This window comes from Canis lupus, chromosome 1 (genome assembly GCF_003254725.2).
Source record: "Canis lupus dingo isolate Sandy chromosome 1, ASM325472v2, whole genome shotgun sequence".
In the NCBI taxonomy this organism is placed as follows: Eukaryota; Metazoa; Chordata; class Mammalia; order Carnivora; family Canidae; genus Canis; species Canis lupus.
Genome location: NC_064243.1, coordinates 89,798,864 through 89,812,717, shown reverse-complemented (window position 1 = coordinate 89,812,717; position 13,854 = coordinate 89,798,864). Strand labels below are relative to the sequence as shown.

Genomic DNA, 13,854 nt, shown 5'->3' with positions numbered 1-13,854 from the left:
ATACGGGTGGCTCAGTGGTTAAGCATCTGCCTTTGGCTCGGGTCGTGGTCCTGGGGTCCTGGGATCGAGTCCTGCATCGGGGTTCCTGCTCAGCAGGGTATCTGCTTCACCATCTCCCTCTACCCCCTGCCCATGCTCGTTCTCTCTCTCTCTCTCTCTCATTCTATCTCAAATAAATGAAATCTTAAAAAAAATAATAAAAAATTAGAACTAAAAAAATCTATAAACTCAGTATCTTCCAACTGTTGGTTCATTAGCCACATTTCTTACCAGTAAAAACTGCATGGGCCCAACTCCACAAATTTCCAAACTGCCCCATTTCACATCTATACGGCATCCCAACACATGGAAGACACTCAAAAAGTTATTGCCCATTAGCAGTTAGTTGAGTGTCTCCTACCAGCATGTGCTCTCTCTCTCTCTCTCTGGATGCTAAAGTGAGAAGTTACCACTAAAGGAGAGACGGGGAGGACCCTGTCATTATCAGGCACAGACCTAACTGACCCTTCCAACAGGAGACAGGTGAGGGGAGGTGGGCCTCAGGCTGGAGGCTGCAGGAGGCCGGCTGCAGGGGGAAGGCTGGAGACGGTAGGAGGTGCTCTGATGTGAGGGAGTGTGAATGTGAGTGTGTGTGTGTAAGTTCAGAGTGCTCCAGAAGGGAGGGCCCGAGGGCGATAACATTCAGGTCCTGACTCACAAAGGACACACATGCAGAACCAGTGCCCTACAATGCCACCCTTCATCTGACGGCCGTGCGCAGGAGAGGAGAGGCCAGGAACCGCACAGCCCTCCACGGGAGCAAACAGCCTCCGTCAGGCCCTGCAGGTCAGAGAAGGAGTATCAAATCAAACAGAGATGAGCCCACATTGCAAAGCAGAAGACTGCCCGTGAGCGTCTTTTTAAAGTCAGCAACTTTGAAAATTAAAATAAATCAATTTTATGCTAAAATTAAAAATGTAAAGCCACAGATGCAATGCTGAAGTTGCTTTAATTCATTGTTACCTGTAATCAAAAATGCTCACCTTTTTTTTTCTTTGGATCCTGGTAGTGTAAGAAACAGCAATGAACAGGACACTGCTTCAAAAGGCTATTTCTTGGGGCACCTGGATGGCTCAGTGGTTGAGCATCTGCCTTTGGCTTAAGATCCCGGGGTCCTGGGATCAAGTCCCACATTGGGCTCCTCTCTGCTTCTCTCTCTGCCTGTGTGTCTCTGCCTCTCTGTGTCTCTCATGAATAAATAAATAAAATATTTAGGGGGAAGAAAAAGGCTATTCCTTCCAAGGTAGTACCCCCAATCATAGATGACAGTAACAGTAAGAATCACTCACACCCATTATTCTAGGAATCTTCAGTCTTGTATGTGTGTGTGTGTGTGTGTGTGTGTGTGTGTGTTTTACTCAGTCTGTGTTTTGGTTGATTGTAGCCAACCTCTGGTGAAGGATTGGAGGGACGTTAGGTACATTGTTATTCTCCTTGAAGGGAGCCCTTTCTCCAATAAATGAAACAACAGCTTGGTAATAAACCCAGTTTCCTTCACAGCATCCTTAGAGTTCAGCAATAATTCTTGGGCACTTTCCACTCTCACTTTGGCACTTCTGGGAGCCAAGAGGAGATAGTGAGACACTTCAAGGACATAAAAAATCTACTGAGTTTCGCTAAGCTACTGCCCTTGTCAACACTACAGGTTGGGTATCAGAGAGAGAAGGGGAACAGCTCGTCCCCGGGGTGAGCCAGGTCGGTAGGGCCACTATTGTCTGAGCACATCCATGGCTTTCATCTCTCACGAATAATTTCGAGTCCTAGCCTTTCACATCTATATAATGGGATGCCAGCCATTTATAAAATTTCAAGCTGTCTTAAGTGAAGAAAAAACAACCTAATTACACACAACCAGGAACACTGCCATTATGTTAAATACATTAAAAAAATATAGATCTACATAAGCCGTAGGGGCCGTGAGTAATCCTGGAATGCCAAACAGAAGGGGCCTGCGGGTTGGGATGGGAAGTACAATCCCATTTCACTGAATATGCTTTTGTACTGTTTCCCCCTCCTAGGATGAGTTATTTTAAATAGATCCCAATTTCTGGAAATTTAACGTAAGCTCTGTTTGTAGCAAACTATGTTCAAAAGTTCAGCCCCGGGGCACCTGGGTGGCTCAGTGGTTGAGGGTCTGCCTTTGGCTCAGGTCATGATCCCAGGGTCCCAGGTTCGAGTTCGACAACGGGCTTAGAAGTTATCAAGCTCAACGCGAGAGCTGTGGTGCGAGTGCTGGGCATGAGGCCATGTATGTGCGGCTCCTGCCCCATGGAGGTGGGCTGACCAGGGGAGAACCCCCTGCCCGTGGCACCCAAGGCGACCAGAGAGAAGTCTCCAGAGCCCAGGAGCCCAGCACACCGCTGGCTTCCGCATCCTCCTCCCTCTGAGTGTCCATTCCCGACTCCAAAGTGACTCCAAGGTCTACCAGCTCCAGAGGCAAAGAAGGGAATCTGGTCACATCCTCCTTGACCCTGACCTTTCTATCCTGCTCCCCTGCTGCTTCTATTTGTAACTTTGCCTGTTGCCACTCTGAAATGCTCCGCCAGGACACCTGTCATGCTGAACTCCATCGAGCCGGAGATCCCACTCTCCAGCTCCTGTCTGGGGGTAGACAAGCTGACCATGGCATCCCCACCCCAAGGTGGGTGCAGGACAGCAGGCTAACCCAGGCTCACCTGCCATGCCCTACAAACTGGCCAGCCTGGACGTCTACCCATCACCGGCTGTTCCCTGCATTGCTCCCCATGAAGACCAGTGGGACAACAGCGAATTGCAGGGACCTTTGCCCCTCACATTGTTCTCATTTGCCCGGCAGCCCTGAGTCCCTTGGGAGGAGTGAACCGTAACCCTGATTGTCCATCATCCCATTTCCTAAGGAAACATGACAACTGCTCCCACAGCCTCTCTTCATAGGCAGGGAAAATAGAAAATGGAAAATCCATGGGCTCTGGACTGAATCCCAGCTCAACTTAGCTTTATTCTGGGGCAGCTTCCTTACCTTGTCTGCAAATGGGAGTAGTTCCTACCTCGTGTTTGTGAAAATCAAATGAGTCATCCCCCTCTTTATTCCTGACACATCCCTCTCCCATTTCAGCCCTCCAGCTAAATCCACCAGAGCAGCCCTGACCTGGTACTATTTGGTGATCAACCTTTAACACAACATATGAGGGATGCCTGGGTGGTTCAGTGGTTGAGCGTTTCCCTTCGGCTCAGGTCGTGATCCCAGGGTCCCAGGATCGAGTTCCGCATTGGGCTCCTTACAGGGAGCCTGCTTCTCCCTCTATGTCTCTGCCTGTCTCTCATGAATAAATAATAAAATCTTAAAAAAAAAAAAACCCATAGCATATGATTTCAAAGTAAAAATCCTATTTCTGATATTCTCTTCCTATCAAAAGGGAAGTTTGGAAAGTCTTGTAAGCATATATTACGAGAAACCAAACCAAAAAAAAAAAAGGAAAGAGAAAGAAAACCTGCTTCTCCTGGAGAGCTACAGAACCCACAGCCCCAGCAGCACACGGAGTGACAGGAACACATACACACCTACCTGCTCTTTGGAGACCAGGGTTCCCTCTGTCGCTGGCCTTCTTCGGGGCCTGCTTACCTTTACCTTCCTTATAATGGTCATGACTCAAACTCCAAAACCCTCCCAGATCACCTCCCTCATTTTTGATAAGAGAAAACAAAAGGCCCAGACAGTTTAAGTGACTTGTTCGAAGTTGCACAGTGAGCACATGGCAGGCAGCTGAGTAACTTTAGCCCAGCTGGTGAGCACAGCAAACAGAGCACCTTGTGAACCGCTCAGGTAAGAGGAACCACACTGCAAGGCTGTATTTCAGGGAGCCTTAGCAGACTCTGGAGATGTTCTGTGCATCTCAGCTTATGTTTTCAGCATGGAAAACAGCAGACTATTGAAAAATACGGATCCAAATTGCAAGAGTCCCCTTATATGCAGATTTTTTTCGACAAATATGGCAGCGTTATTAATGGGTTTCTCCCCCTTATGATTTTCTTTATAATATTTTCTTCTCTCTAGCTTACTTCCTTGTAAGAATACAGTGTATAATATGTATAACATACAAAATATCTGTTAATCGACTGTTTCCGGTTATTGGTAAGGCTTCTAGTCAACAACAGGCTATCTCAGCTAAGTTTTTGGAGAGTCAGAAGTTAACAGATGCATTTCTGCCCGCACGGGGGGGGGGGGGGGGGGGGGGGGGCAGTGTTGTTCAAGGGTCAACAATATGCGTATTTATTTGCCAGCAGGATTTCCCAGATCTTTGGTGAATTTCTTAGAACTCCTGCTATCTAGATCTCCTACCATTAAATGGCACTCTGAGAAAAATGGAAACGCACATCTTCTAGCATTTTTAAATACCTAGAACACAAGTTAGATTTTAGATTTGCCTACAGGGCACTTGACATGTGCAAGTGAGGAACTGAGGGGCTTGAATTTTTCAACACTTTTTACATGGTAAAATACACATAAAATTTACCATCTTAAATCATTTTTAAATACACACCATAGCAATACTGAACATATTCATAATGTGCCACTATTGCTACACCATCCCCTCCACTGCTCTCTTCATCTTTAAACTGCAACCCTATTCCCATGAAACAGTAACTGCCCCTTCCCTCTGCCCTCTGCCCTCCTCAGCCCCTGGCAACCACCAATCTACCCTCTGTCCCCAGGATTCTGATTACTTTAAGTACAACCACACAATATCTGCCTTTTTGTGACCAACTTATTCCACTTGGCATAATACCCTCAAGGTGAACCAAGTTGTAGCATGTGCCAGGATTTTTTTCCTTTTTAAGGCTGAATAATATTCCACTGTGCATAGACACATTTTGCTTATCCTTTCATTAGTCAATAGACATTTGGATTGCTCCCACATTTTAGCTATTATGAAGGCTACTAACAACACCGGTGTATCTCTAGGAGACCCTGCTTTCAATCCATTTGGGTAAACAGCCAGAATTGCTGAGTCATCCGCTAATTCTATTTTTAAGTTTTGAGCAAGCGCCATATTGTTTTCTATAGCAACTGAACCCTTTTCTTTTCTGCTGAGAACACCCAAAGGTTCTGATTTCTCCTCACCCTTGGCCAATATTGTTGTTTTCTGGGATTTTGTTTTGTTTTTTAACTTTTTTGATAGCAGCCAGCCTAATGGCTGAAGTGAAGTGCTATTGCATTGTAGTTTTGATTTGCATTTCCTTAGTGATCAGTAATGCTAACTGTATCTTCTTTGGTTCAATGTTTTCATTTTATTTCACTGTAATTAGGTCACATTTAAATGGCCCCATGTGGCCAGGGGCTTCCACAGTGATTCTCGGGGCAATCTGGAGACACAGTGCAGTAAATACAATGAGCTCTGGAGCCACGTGGATCAAGTCAAGTACTTTCTAGTTCTGTGGACTTAGCCAGGCACTTAAACTTCCTACACCACAGTTTTTATATGCATAAAATAGGGTTAGGACAATCCAGATTACTACAGCTACGAATGAAATGACATGCATCAGGCCCCAGTATAGTCTTAGCATACGGAAAGAATCGAACCCAATGGAACGGGCCTCCCCTCCTTTCCCAATGCCCACCAAAACTGGACACCTAGGAGGTGGCCTTTAAAGACACTTTCTCCAAATGGGCTGCGCCCCCTGCCAAAGAAATGGGACTTTCAGTTCTAGGAAACAAAAATCTTTTAGCTCCCACCCAGTGAACCCCAAAATGGAGGGCAGACAGAGATGAAATCTGGAATCCTGCCCCTCTGATACTCAGTGAGTCTGACTCTGTCCCAATCCAGACTTAGCAAATCACCAGCAGGTTACCAAAATCCCAATTTTAGAATTCCTGGCCATCTCCTCTGTGAAGTAGCCAAAAACAGACCTGCAGGGGAAGAACCCCTTCTGGATGTGATGCATGGCTCAGGATAGCCCTGAGATGGGTTCTGCGGGCCCGAGAGCCCCAGGCCCCTTACCTGACGCCGCAGTGGTGGGGGTGCTGGCCGGCGCGGGCTGCGAGGGGCTGCTGCTCTCGGCCATCAGGCACGGGTTGCTACCACCGCTCTCTCTCTTGACAAGCAGCTCGGCGGCGCTGGGCAGCGGGATGGGGTGGCTGATCCCCAGTTCTTCCTCCTGGGCCTGCTGCCTTCTCAGGGCCACCTGGGAAGCACAGGGCAAGCAGGTCAGCCTCCCGCGCTCCAGAATCACTCACCCGGCTTTGCCAAAACCCCCGGAGCCCCGCTCATCCCCAGACATCAGGAGTTATGAGCTCCGGAAGCAAGGTCTGAGAGTCTCTCGTTCCTTCTGAACGGCAACTAGGTAGGATGTGCAGCCAAAGCCGAGGCGTGGCTGAGAGCGCACAGCAGAGTCAAAAAATGTCCATTACACAAATGAGAATGTACAGCAGGAAATAAGGTTGGTCCAGGAGAATCCGGAAAACCTGTAGAGTCCGCCAAGCAGAGGAGGTCAACCTGAAGAGAGGTCAGCATTGACGGATTAGGAAGGACATTTGTAAAAGGCCACTGTCCTGGGGCCAGCGAGCAGCAAGATTCAGTAGGATCAGATGAGATCCCAAGGTACTCACTGACAAAAAGCAAAAATAGGAGTTGGGCAAACATGCAAATGCAGCTTAACATGAAATGTGGCAAATACCCCAGGAGAGGGACACATCGATCCTACAGCAGGGCTCGCAAGGCAGAAATGGCTGTAAGCATAAAAACTAGCTAGAAGTGGAACTAGAAGAGGATCCCTGGATAGCAGAATGACTAACACCTGGACAGGCAAGAATGAAGGGGCGGAACTATCCTGAGCAAGGGAGCAGGGTGGCCAGGAGAGGCAAGCACTGCTCAGGAAACCCCAGAAGGGCCCTGCTCTCCGGAATGGAGGGAGCATGCAGGGCAGTAATGCGGGAATGGGGCTGGAACAGGGCGCTGACGTCCATGGAGAAGGAGGAGGCCAGATAGAAACACAGGCAGAAGACAGGGGCTCTATGCTAGCAGGACAGAAGGGGCTGGAAGCCAGGGTGTAAGGGACCTCACCTACCTAGGAGACTCCTCAGGGTCCCTCTTCATTTTATCTGCTTTTAAATAACATTGTTAAAGGTTGCAAAAAAAAAGAAAAGTGTAAAGAAATTAAATTGTACTTTTGCCTACCACATGTAACAAAAAAGGAGACTTTCTGTTGAAACTTGACTACTGGTGATGGTGAAATGAGAAAGTAAACTATCCGTGCCTCCCTCTGAGGCCCAAATAAAAGCAAAAAGCCAAGATCAAAAATGTAAACCAGAAACACAAACTGCTATTTATTGTTTTAAGGAAACTGTAGTCCAAGGTTAGCAAGCTGATCAACTCACAAATAATTTTACTCATAACATGAGCCTTCAACTTACAAAAAAAATCTTAAATAATCAATTAAGATTAAATGATCCAGCTTTAGTCTTGGATTTTCTATTATTAACCAAGTTTAGAAACAATATTAAGGATTTGGCCAAAAAATAGCAACAAAAAAACTCCACAAATCTCTGAAGTATGTCAATGAATGCTTATATCCTGATTCAAACAAATCTCATGGATGCACAAAATGTGGATATTTATTTTATATGCCATAAACGGAGGAGGACATTTTTATGAAAGCCTCTCCAAGATTTTAAAGAAATATTATTTAATCAGGGAAGACGGGCAATTGATTAAAATGCAGTTAGTAGGGTCATATTGAAGATCCATTTTGCACTGTTTCAGAATGAAAAAAACAGCTGGTACAGGGGAATTTTACAGGATTTCATCTAGGACAGCACAAGCCTTTCTGGTGTAAAAAATGCTTGTTTCATATTATAGAAGTAATCCTGAGTCGCTTTTGTTTTTAATGTAGCAAACAGTTTTTTTCCAAGTTGGTGCCCCTATGAATAAAGCTTACTCAAAAGGAATGGCCCTACTTAAATACATGCTTTTATTACATTTTAATACATTTCCAGGAAAATTAGTCTCCGAAGCATATTCTCCACACAATAATATTTAAGCCAACAACTCAATGTTCAGAAGATTTTTCTGTCTACAAATACAACTTCAACGTCCCTGTCTTTTTCAGTAAATGTGATGCATTTTAAGGCTGGATGAGTATAATCTGTTCCCCCACTATAGATCACACTAAAAATCCCCAAAGAAACAGCTAAGGAAAACCTGTATTCCATGACTGCACTTGCAATCTGCGAAGCCAACATATTTCCAAATTCAGACACATTTTTTAAAATGAGGTGTATATAAAGAGTAGAATCTTTAAGCATTTATCTGGCCTTTCTGTTACACACTTGGATGAATTATTTTCCACGGAGGTTATTCACACGTTCCCAGCCACAAGTAGCACCTCGCGTTAGTAAACTTTTCTTTGCTATCTTTTCATCTTAAATAAACTGTCTTAAAAGGATGAAACAAATTTTAGCTGGAAAGAATGTATATTATTCTCTCTCTCTCTCTCTCTCAAAAAAAAAAAAATCCTTTCAGGATACCAAGACAATCATTTTGGTTTAAGATGCTAAATTACCGAACTGCCTAGAATGTTTTTTTTTTTTTTTTTTAAATTACAGATCTAGCCTCAAACCGTTTCCTATTCCCCCCCCCTCCCTTGCGCACGCTTTTTAAAAACTTTTCAGCGTGCATTTTAAGCCAGACTCCAAGCAACTCGTACCTGAGTGAGTCAGGTGCAGAGGCTGGAAGGCGAGGAGAATCCCCGCGGTGCGCAAAACGGCTGGGGCGCGCGGAGGGCCCGCGGGCGGCGACCCCCGGAGGGAGGGCGCCCGGGGCCGCGGGGACCCCCCTGCGCCCGCCCGCGCTGCCGCGGCTCTTCCACAAGGACCGGGCGGCCAGCCCGGGCCCGGAAGGGCGGCGGCACCCTCCCCGGTGTGCACCTCTCTGCTCCAGGTGCGGGGGAGGCCGGGCACCCTGGGGCCTGCTCCCGGCGGGAGGGCTCCCAGCTCTCCACTCGGACCGCCAGGTCCGAGGTGCGCGGGGCCCCCGGAGGGCCGAGCCCGGCCACTCTGTGCTCTGAAAGCGGGAGCAGAGATCCTGGGGGACTGGGGGGCCGTTCTCCCCCGCTCGAAGGGGCGAACCCGGCCACTCTGCTCTGCAAGAGGGAGCAGAGATCCTAGCGGGTCTGGGGGCCCCTCTCCACCCCCCCCCCAAGAGGCGAATTGCCACTCCGTGCTCTGAGCCAATGATCTGAGACCCTAGGGATTCGGGGGGCCTCCGAAGGCGCGAACCCCGCAAGTCTGCTGGAGGACGGGATCGGGGACTCCTGAACAGGGCCAGCCCCGCGCCAACTTACTGCTCGGGAACGGAGACGGGAGATCCTGGGGACGGATTCTTGAGATCTCCCCCCAACGGGGCATGCACCCGAACTCTCGGCCGGAGCGCCCAGCAAACCCCGCAACCTCCCTGCTCCGCGGGCCGGACCCCAGAGGACCGGGAGCTCCGCGAGGCTGGGAGCCCCGGGCCCCGCGCGCCTCTCCGGAGCCCCGCACCGCGTGGCGCCCGGCGGGCCCCAGGGACTCAGGGGGCGGGCTGACCCCCGCGCCCCGGACGCCGCACTCACCTGCGCGGCCATCACGCGCTGTCGCTCGGCGATCAGGTTGCACTTCTTGCACTGGCAGTCCCGCCACATGCAGAAGCGCTTGTGGCCCTTGAGCGGCGACGCGTAGCCGTGGTTCCTGCATCGCGCGCACTTGGGCAGCCGCGGAGACTTCTTGCTCGCGGAGCCCATGCCCGACGCCCCCGAGCCCGAGCCGGAGCCCGAGCCCGAGCCGCCGCCGCTGCCCCCGGCGCCCGCGCCCCCGGTGCTCCCGACCAGCGCCCCGGCCGCTTTGCCAAAGCCCCCGGCCTTGCCCTGCGGCGGTGCCCCGGCGGCGGCGTGCGGGGCCTCCGAAGGTGCGGAGGGCTTGCTGAATGCGTCGTCGTTGGGCATGGTGCCCCAGGGAGAAGCGCCAGGGCCCTCGGGGCCCCTCTCCGGTCTGGAGACGGCTGCAAGGAAGAGCGCAGCCGGGGCCGAGGCTCCGGAGCGGAAGGCGCAGAAGGCGTGTGCGCCGCGGCCCGAGGTGCAGCCGGAGTGGCGAGGTCGGGACTCACAACGCCCAGACTGGTGGGGGGTTGTGCCCTTTTTTTTTTTTTTTCCTTTTGGCGCGCGCGCAGCGCAGAACTTTTGGATACTTTTCAGAACGTTCCCGGGATTGCCTGGGCGGGAGAGGGCGCGAGGGAATGCGGCCCCGCCCCCCGCCCCCCAACTCTAGCCTCCGCGTTCCAGCCGGGAGCCGGCTTGCACTGGCTGCAAAGGCCGAGGGCGTGGCTGCAGGTGTCTGCAAGCGCACCTCGAGGTGCAGAGCCCCGGGGAGAGCGCGATCCCCACGCTCCCCCAGGTGCCCGAGCTCGCTGCACACGGAGGAAGCAGAGCTCCCAGGGCTGGAACGCACTTGTGCATCCTCGTGGCGCACGCTGCTTGGAGGAGGTGCAGACCACCCCGTGGGGTCCTACAGCTCCCTTCCCCCACTCTCCGCGTTAGCTCCGTTAGCTCGGGAGGCCCCAGGTTGGCAGACGCCAACTCCGGGAAAAGGGTTCTTCCTCACTTAAGAGAAGTAGGGGATTGTAGGCCCGACAAAAGTCTCTGCCCTTAATCAGCAACTAAGACCCTCATTGTGTGGGGCTCGGGCGCACGAAAAATCGGGTCTTTCTGTTCTCCAGTCACTTCTTCCTGCCCTTGTGTTCATTCGTTCACAAGATTTCTACCTGCGGGCTCCCAATGACTCTGAAATCTGAAATTCCAGCCTTTGTGGCTTCTCACTTCAAATGCTTCGCATAGAAAAAAAAATGTTTCACATAGGATCTGCACGCAGGGGCGTGAAACTCAGCCCTTAACAAACCTCATTGGAATGGGGTTGGGGGGTTACTTAGCAGATGAAGACCTTTATCAAAATTCATTCTACACTTAAGAAATGTGCATTCATTGTGTACAGTTATACCTCTAGAAACCCCCGGTCGTCTTAACAGCCTCCCCCCAACCCGTTCCTTTCTGTTCACTTACACAGTAAATCCATCCCTAAGGCTGTGGATCAGATGATTTCTTCCCTACACACCCACGTGTCCCTGCAAACAACCAGCCCTCCCCATGTCTGGATCTGTGGTAGCTTCCAGCTCCTATCCCTGGTTCTTGATCTTCCAGTATATTCCACACAGTTAGCTGGCCTCTGTGGTGGTTGGATATGGCTTGTCTTGTGAAAAAAGTTAAAGACCCAAGGCTGTGTTTTAAAGGGCTTCAGTGATCTCCCTCTGCATTTCTCAGCCTCAGAGTTTCCAACCAGCTGAAAAGAGCTGTGTTGGCCCTTTACCTACCTGTTCAGTACCATTTCCCTAACCCCACAATGGCCTTTATCCAGCCAGGGGGTTGCCCTAACACCTCTCCTCCACTTTCCTTGCTTTTCCCCAGTATTAGTTCTCAGGCCCCAAATTCCAGGCCCCCAGCCCAGGGGGAGGGTAGGTCCGCAAAGAATGGAGACCATTGCACTTGGCTCCTCTCTTAGCAGAGGAACATTTTCAGCACTGATCTTGGAAATGCTCTAACCTACTTTTCCTATTATTCTGAAGCCCCTCTCACAGGCTCCTTCTTCGAGCCTGAATTTTCTCCCATTGGTGCTTCCTGGCTGAAAATATTTCCTAAAGAAACTTCTAGCTTTACACAGTACCTCATATCTTTACCATCAAGCCAGTGAAGCTCTACTCCAGACAGAGGCCAGGGTGCAACAACCATTCATCTCATTCTGGAACCTGTTAAAGGATAACCACTATTTTATTGAGGAATATTCCTAAATCTTCCATTAAAACACACATGCCAACTGCTGCTACCTATCATTTATCCTTTTCCACATATTTATACTTCAATACCCTAGCTCGAGCCAAATCATTCCCAAGGTTCAATCCAATTTGAGAGAATGAAGTAAATGCTGGAAGCAGTGGCTGTCATATCCCAAATTACAGGGGGACACATGTGTCTTTTGAGCCTCCCATCACTAGAATCTGTGATGGAGAAATTTAAGGCTACAGAAAATTTGGGGCTAGGAACCTGTGTGAACAAGGTAGTAAAACATAAAATGTGACGAAGTTAATAGCCTAATAAAGCTTTTATTCACAAACCATAGAGGAGGTACAGGGCACAAGGTTATCCAGAAGGGAAGTAGGGAGCCCCTAAGGATGAGCAAGAGTGGTTCTGGATATTTGGAGTGGTCTGCCCCTGTTGTCTTCTTTCTCCCCTCCTGTCTTTCCAGAAACCAGAGCTATGAAGGTGTGCGTTGATGATGCAGATCAGTGTGCGTTGAGTTAGACAGATGGCCAAGACATACTGATGAGTGTTGGGGAAGGAGGGGTCTGTTCTAAAACTTGGTAGGATTAGGCAAAGACTTCTTAGATATGATACCAAAGCACAAGTGATAAGAGCAAAAAAAATTACAAACTGACTTTATCAAAATTTAAAACCTTTGTGCTTCTGAAGGTAGCACTTAGATATTGAAAAACCAAATGCTGGAAAAAAAATATTTGGAAATCATCTATCTGATAGAGGACTTATATCCAGAACACATAAAAACTCTTGTGATTCAATAATAAACAGACAACCCAATCAGAAGCATGGGTAACATTTTGCATGGACATTTCACCGAAGAAAATGTTTGAATGGCCAATGTAGACATGGAAAGATGCTTGATATTGTTAATCATTAGGGAAGTGCGAATCAAAACAACAGTGAACCATCACTGCACACCCACCAGGATGGCTATGATCGAAAACACAGTCCAGTAGCAAGTATTGGCTAGGATGTAGAGAACCTGAAATTCTCAGATATTGCTGGTGGGAATGTAAAACACAACCATTTTGGAAAACTTTGCAATATGATCAAATTTTCACTCCTAGATATCTACTGCAGAGAAATGAAAACATACATCCACACAAACACTAAGACATGAATATCCATACCAGCATCACCCATTTGGAACAACACAAATCCTGCCCCTTTGGGGCTGCATGAAAAAAAAAAAAAAGGAACAACACAAATCCTTTAACGCTTCAATGAATAAACAAAGTGCTATATACATACAATGGACTATTATCCAGTCCTCAAAAAGGATGAGGTAATGATACGCTCTACAGTAAGAATGAACTCTGAAAAAAAAAAAAAAAAAGAATGAACTCTGAAAACAGTATGCTAAGAAAAAGAAGGCAGATTCAAAATACCATATATTGTATGTAACCATTTATATCAAATGTCCAAAAGAGGCAAATCAATTTAGGGAGGATAAGCCATCACCAGGGGCTGGCTGGGAACAGAGAGGAAGTGCAGATGGGTATAAGGGGTCTTTCTGGGGGTGATGCAATGATCTAAAATTGTATTGTGGTCATGGTTGCAAAATTCTGCAAATTTATTAAAATTATTGGTATGAAAAAAATTATAGGTATGACTAAACTGAGAGAATTTTAAGGTATATAAATTATGCCTTGGGGCACCTGGGTGGCTCCGTCAGTTAAGTGTCTGCCTTAGGCTCAGGTCATGATCTCAGGGTCCTGGGATAGAGCCTGGTGTCAGGCTCCCTGCTCAGTGGGGAATCTGCTTCTCCCTCTCCCTCTTCCCCTGCTCATGCTCTCTCCTGTCTCTCTCTTTCTCAAATGAATTAAAAAAAAAAATCATGCCTCAACAAACAAACATGTAAACGAAAAACACCATGATATACAATGTGGTTCCATTTCTGAAATGAGAGCAAATGTGGATTTATATTTGCTTGATAGGCTA

At 48.3% G+C, this 13,854-nt stretch overlaps 1 protein-coding gene across 5 annotated transcripts in view; it reads right to left on the bottom strand.

Annotated features, from left to right (window-relative positions):
- Positions 1-10,165, bottom strand: part of DMRT1 (doublesex and mab-3 related transcription factor 1) — a 113,521-nt gene extending 103,356 nt beyond the window's left edge. Inside the window, exons 1-2 of one of the 5 annotated variants that reach the window (XM_049092425.1) lie at positions 9,625-10,165; positions 6,018-6,201 (exon numbers count right to left, since the gene is read on the bottom strand). In XM_049092425.1, the coding sequence (XP_048948382.1) occupies positions 6,018-6,201; positions 9,625-9,993 (553 nt within the window). In that variant the 5' untranslated portion in view covers positions 9,994-10,165. The remainder of the gene's footprint in view (positions 1-6,017; positions 6,202-9,624) is intronic. The other 4 variants (XM_025423408.3, XM_025423409.3, XM_025423405.3 and 1 more) reach the window with 4 other exon arrangements.
- Between the last annotated feature and the right edge of the window lie 3,689 nt (positions 10,166-13,854).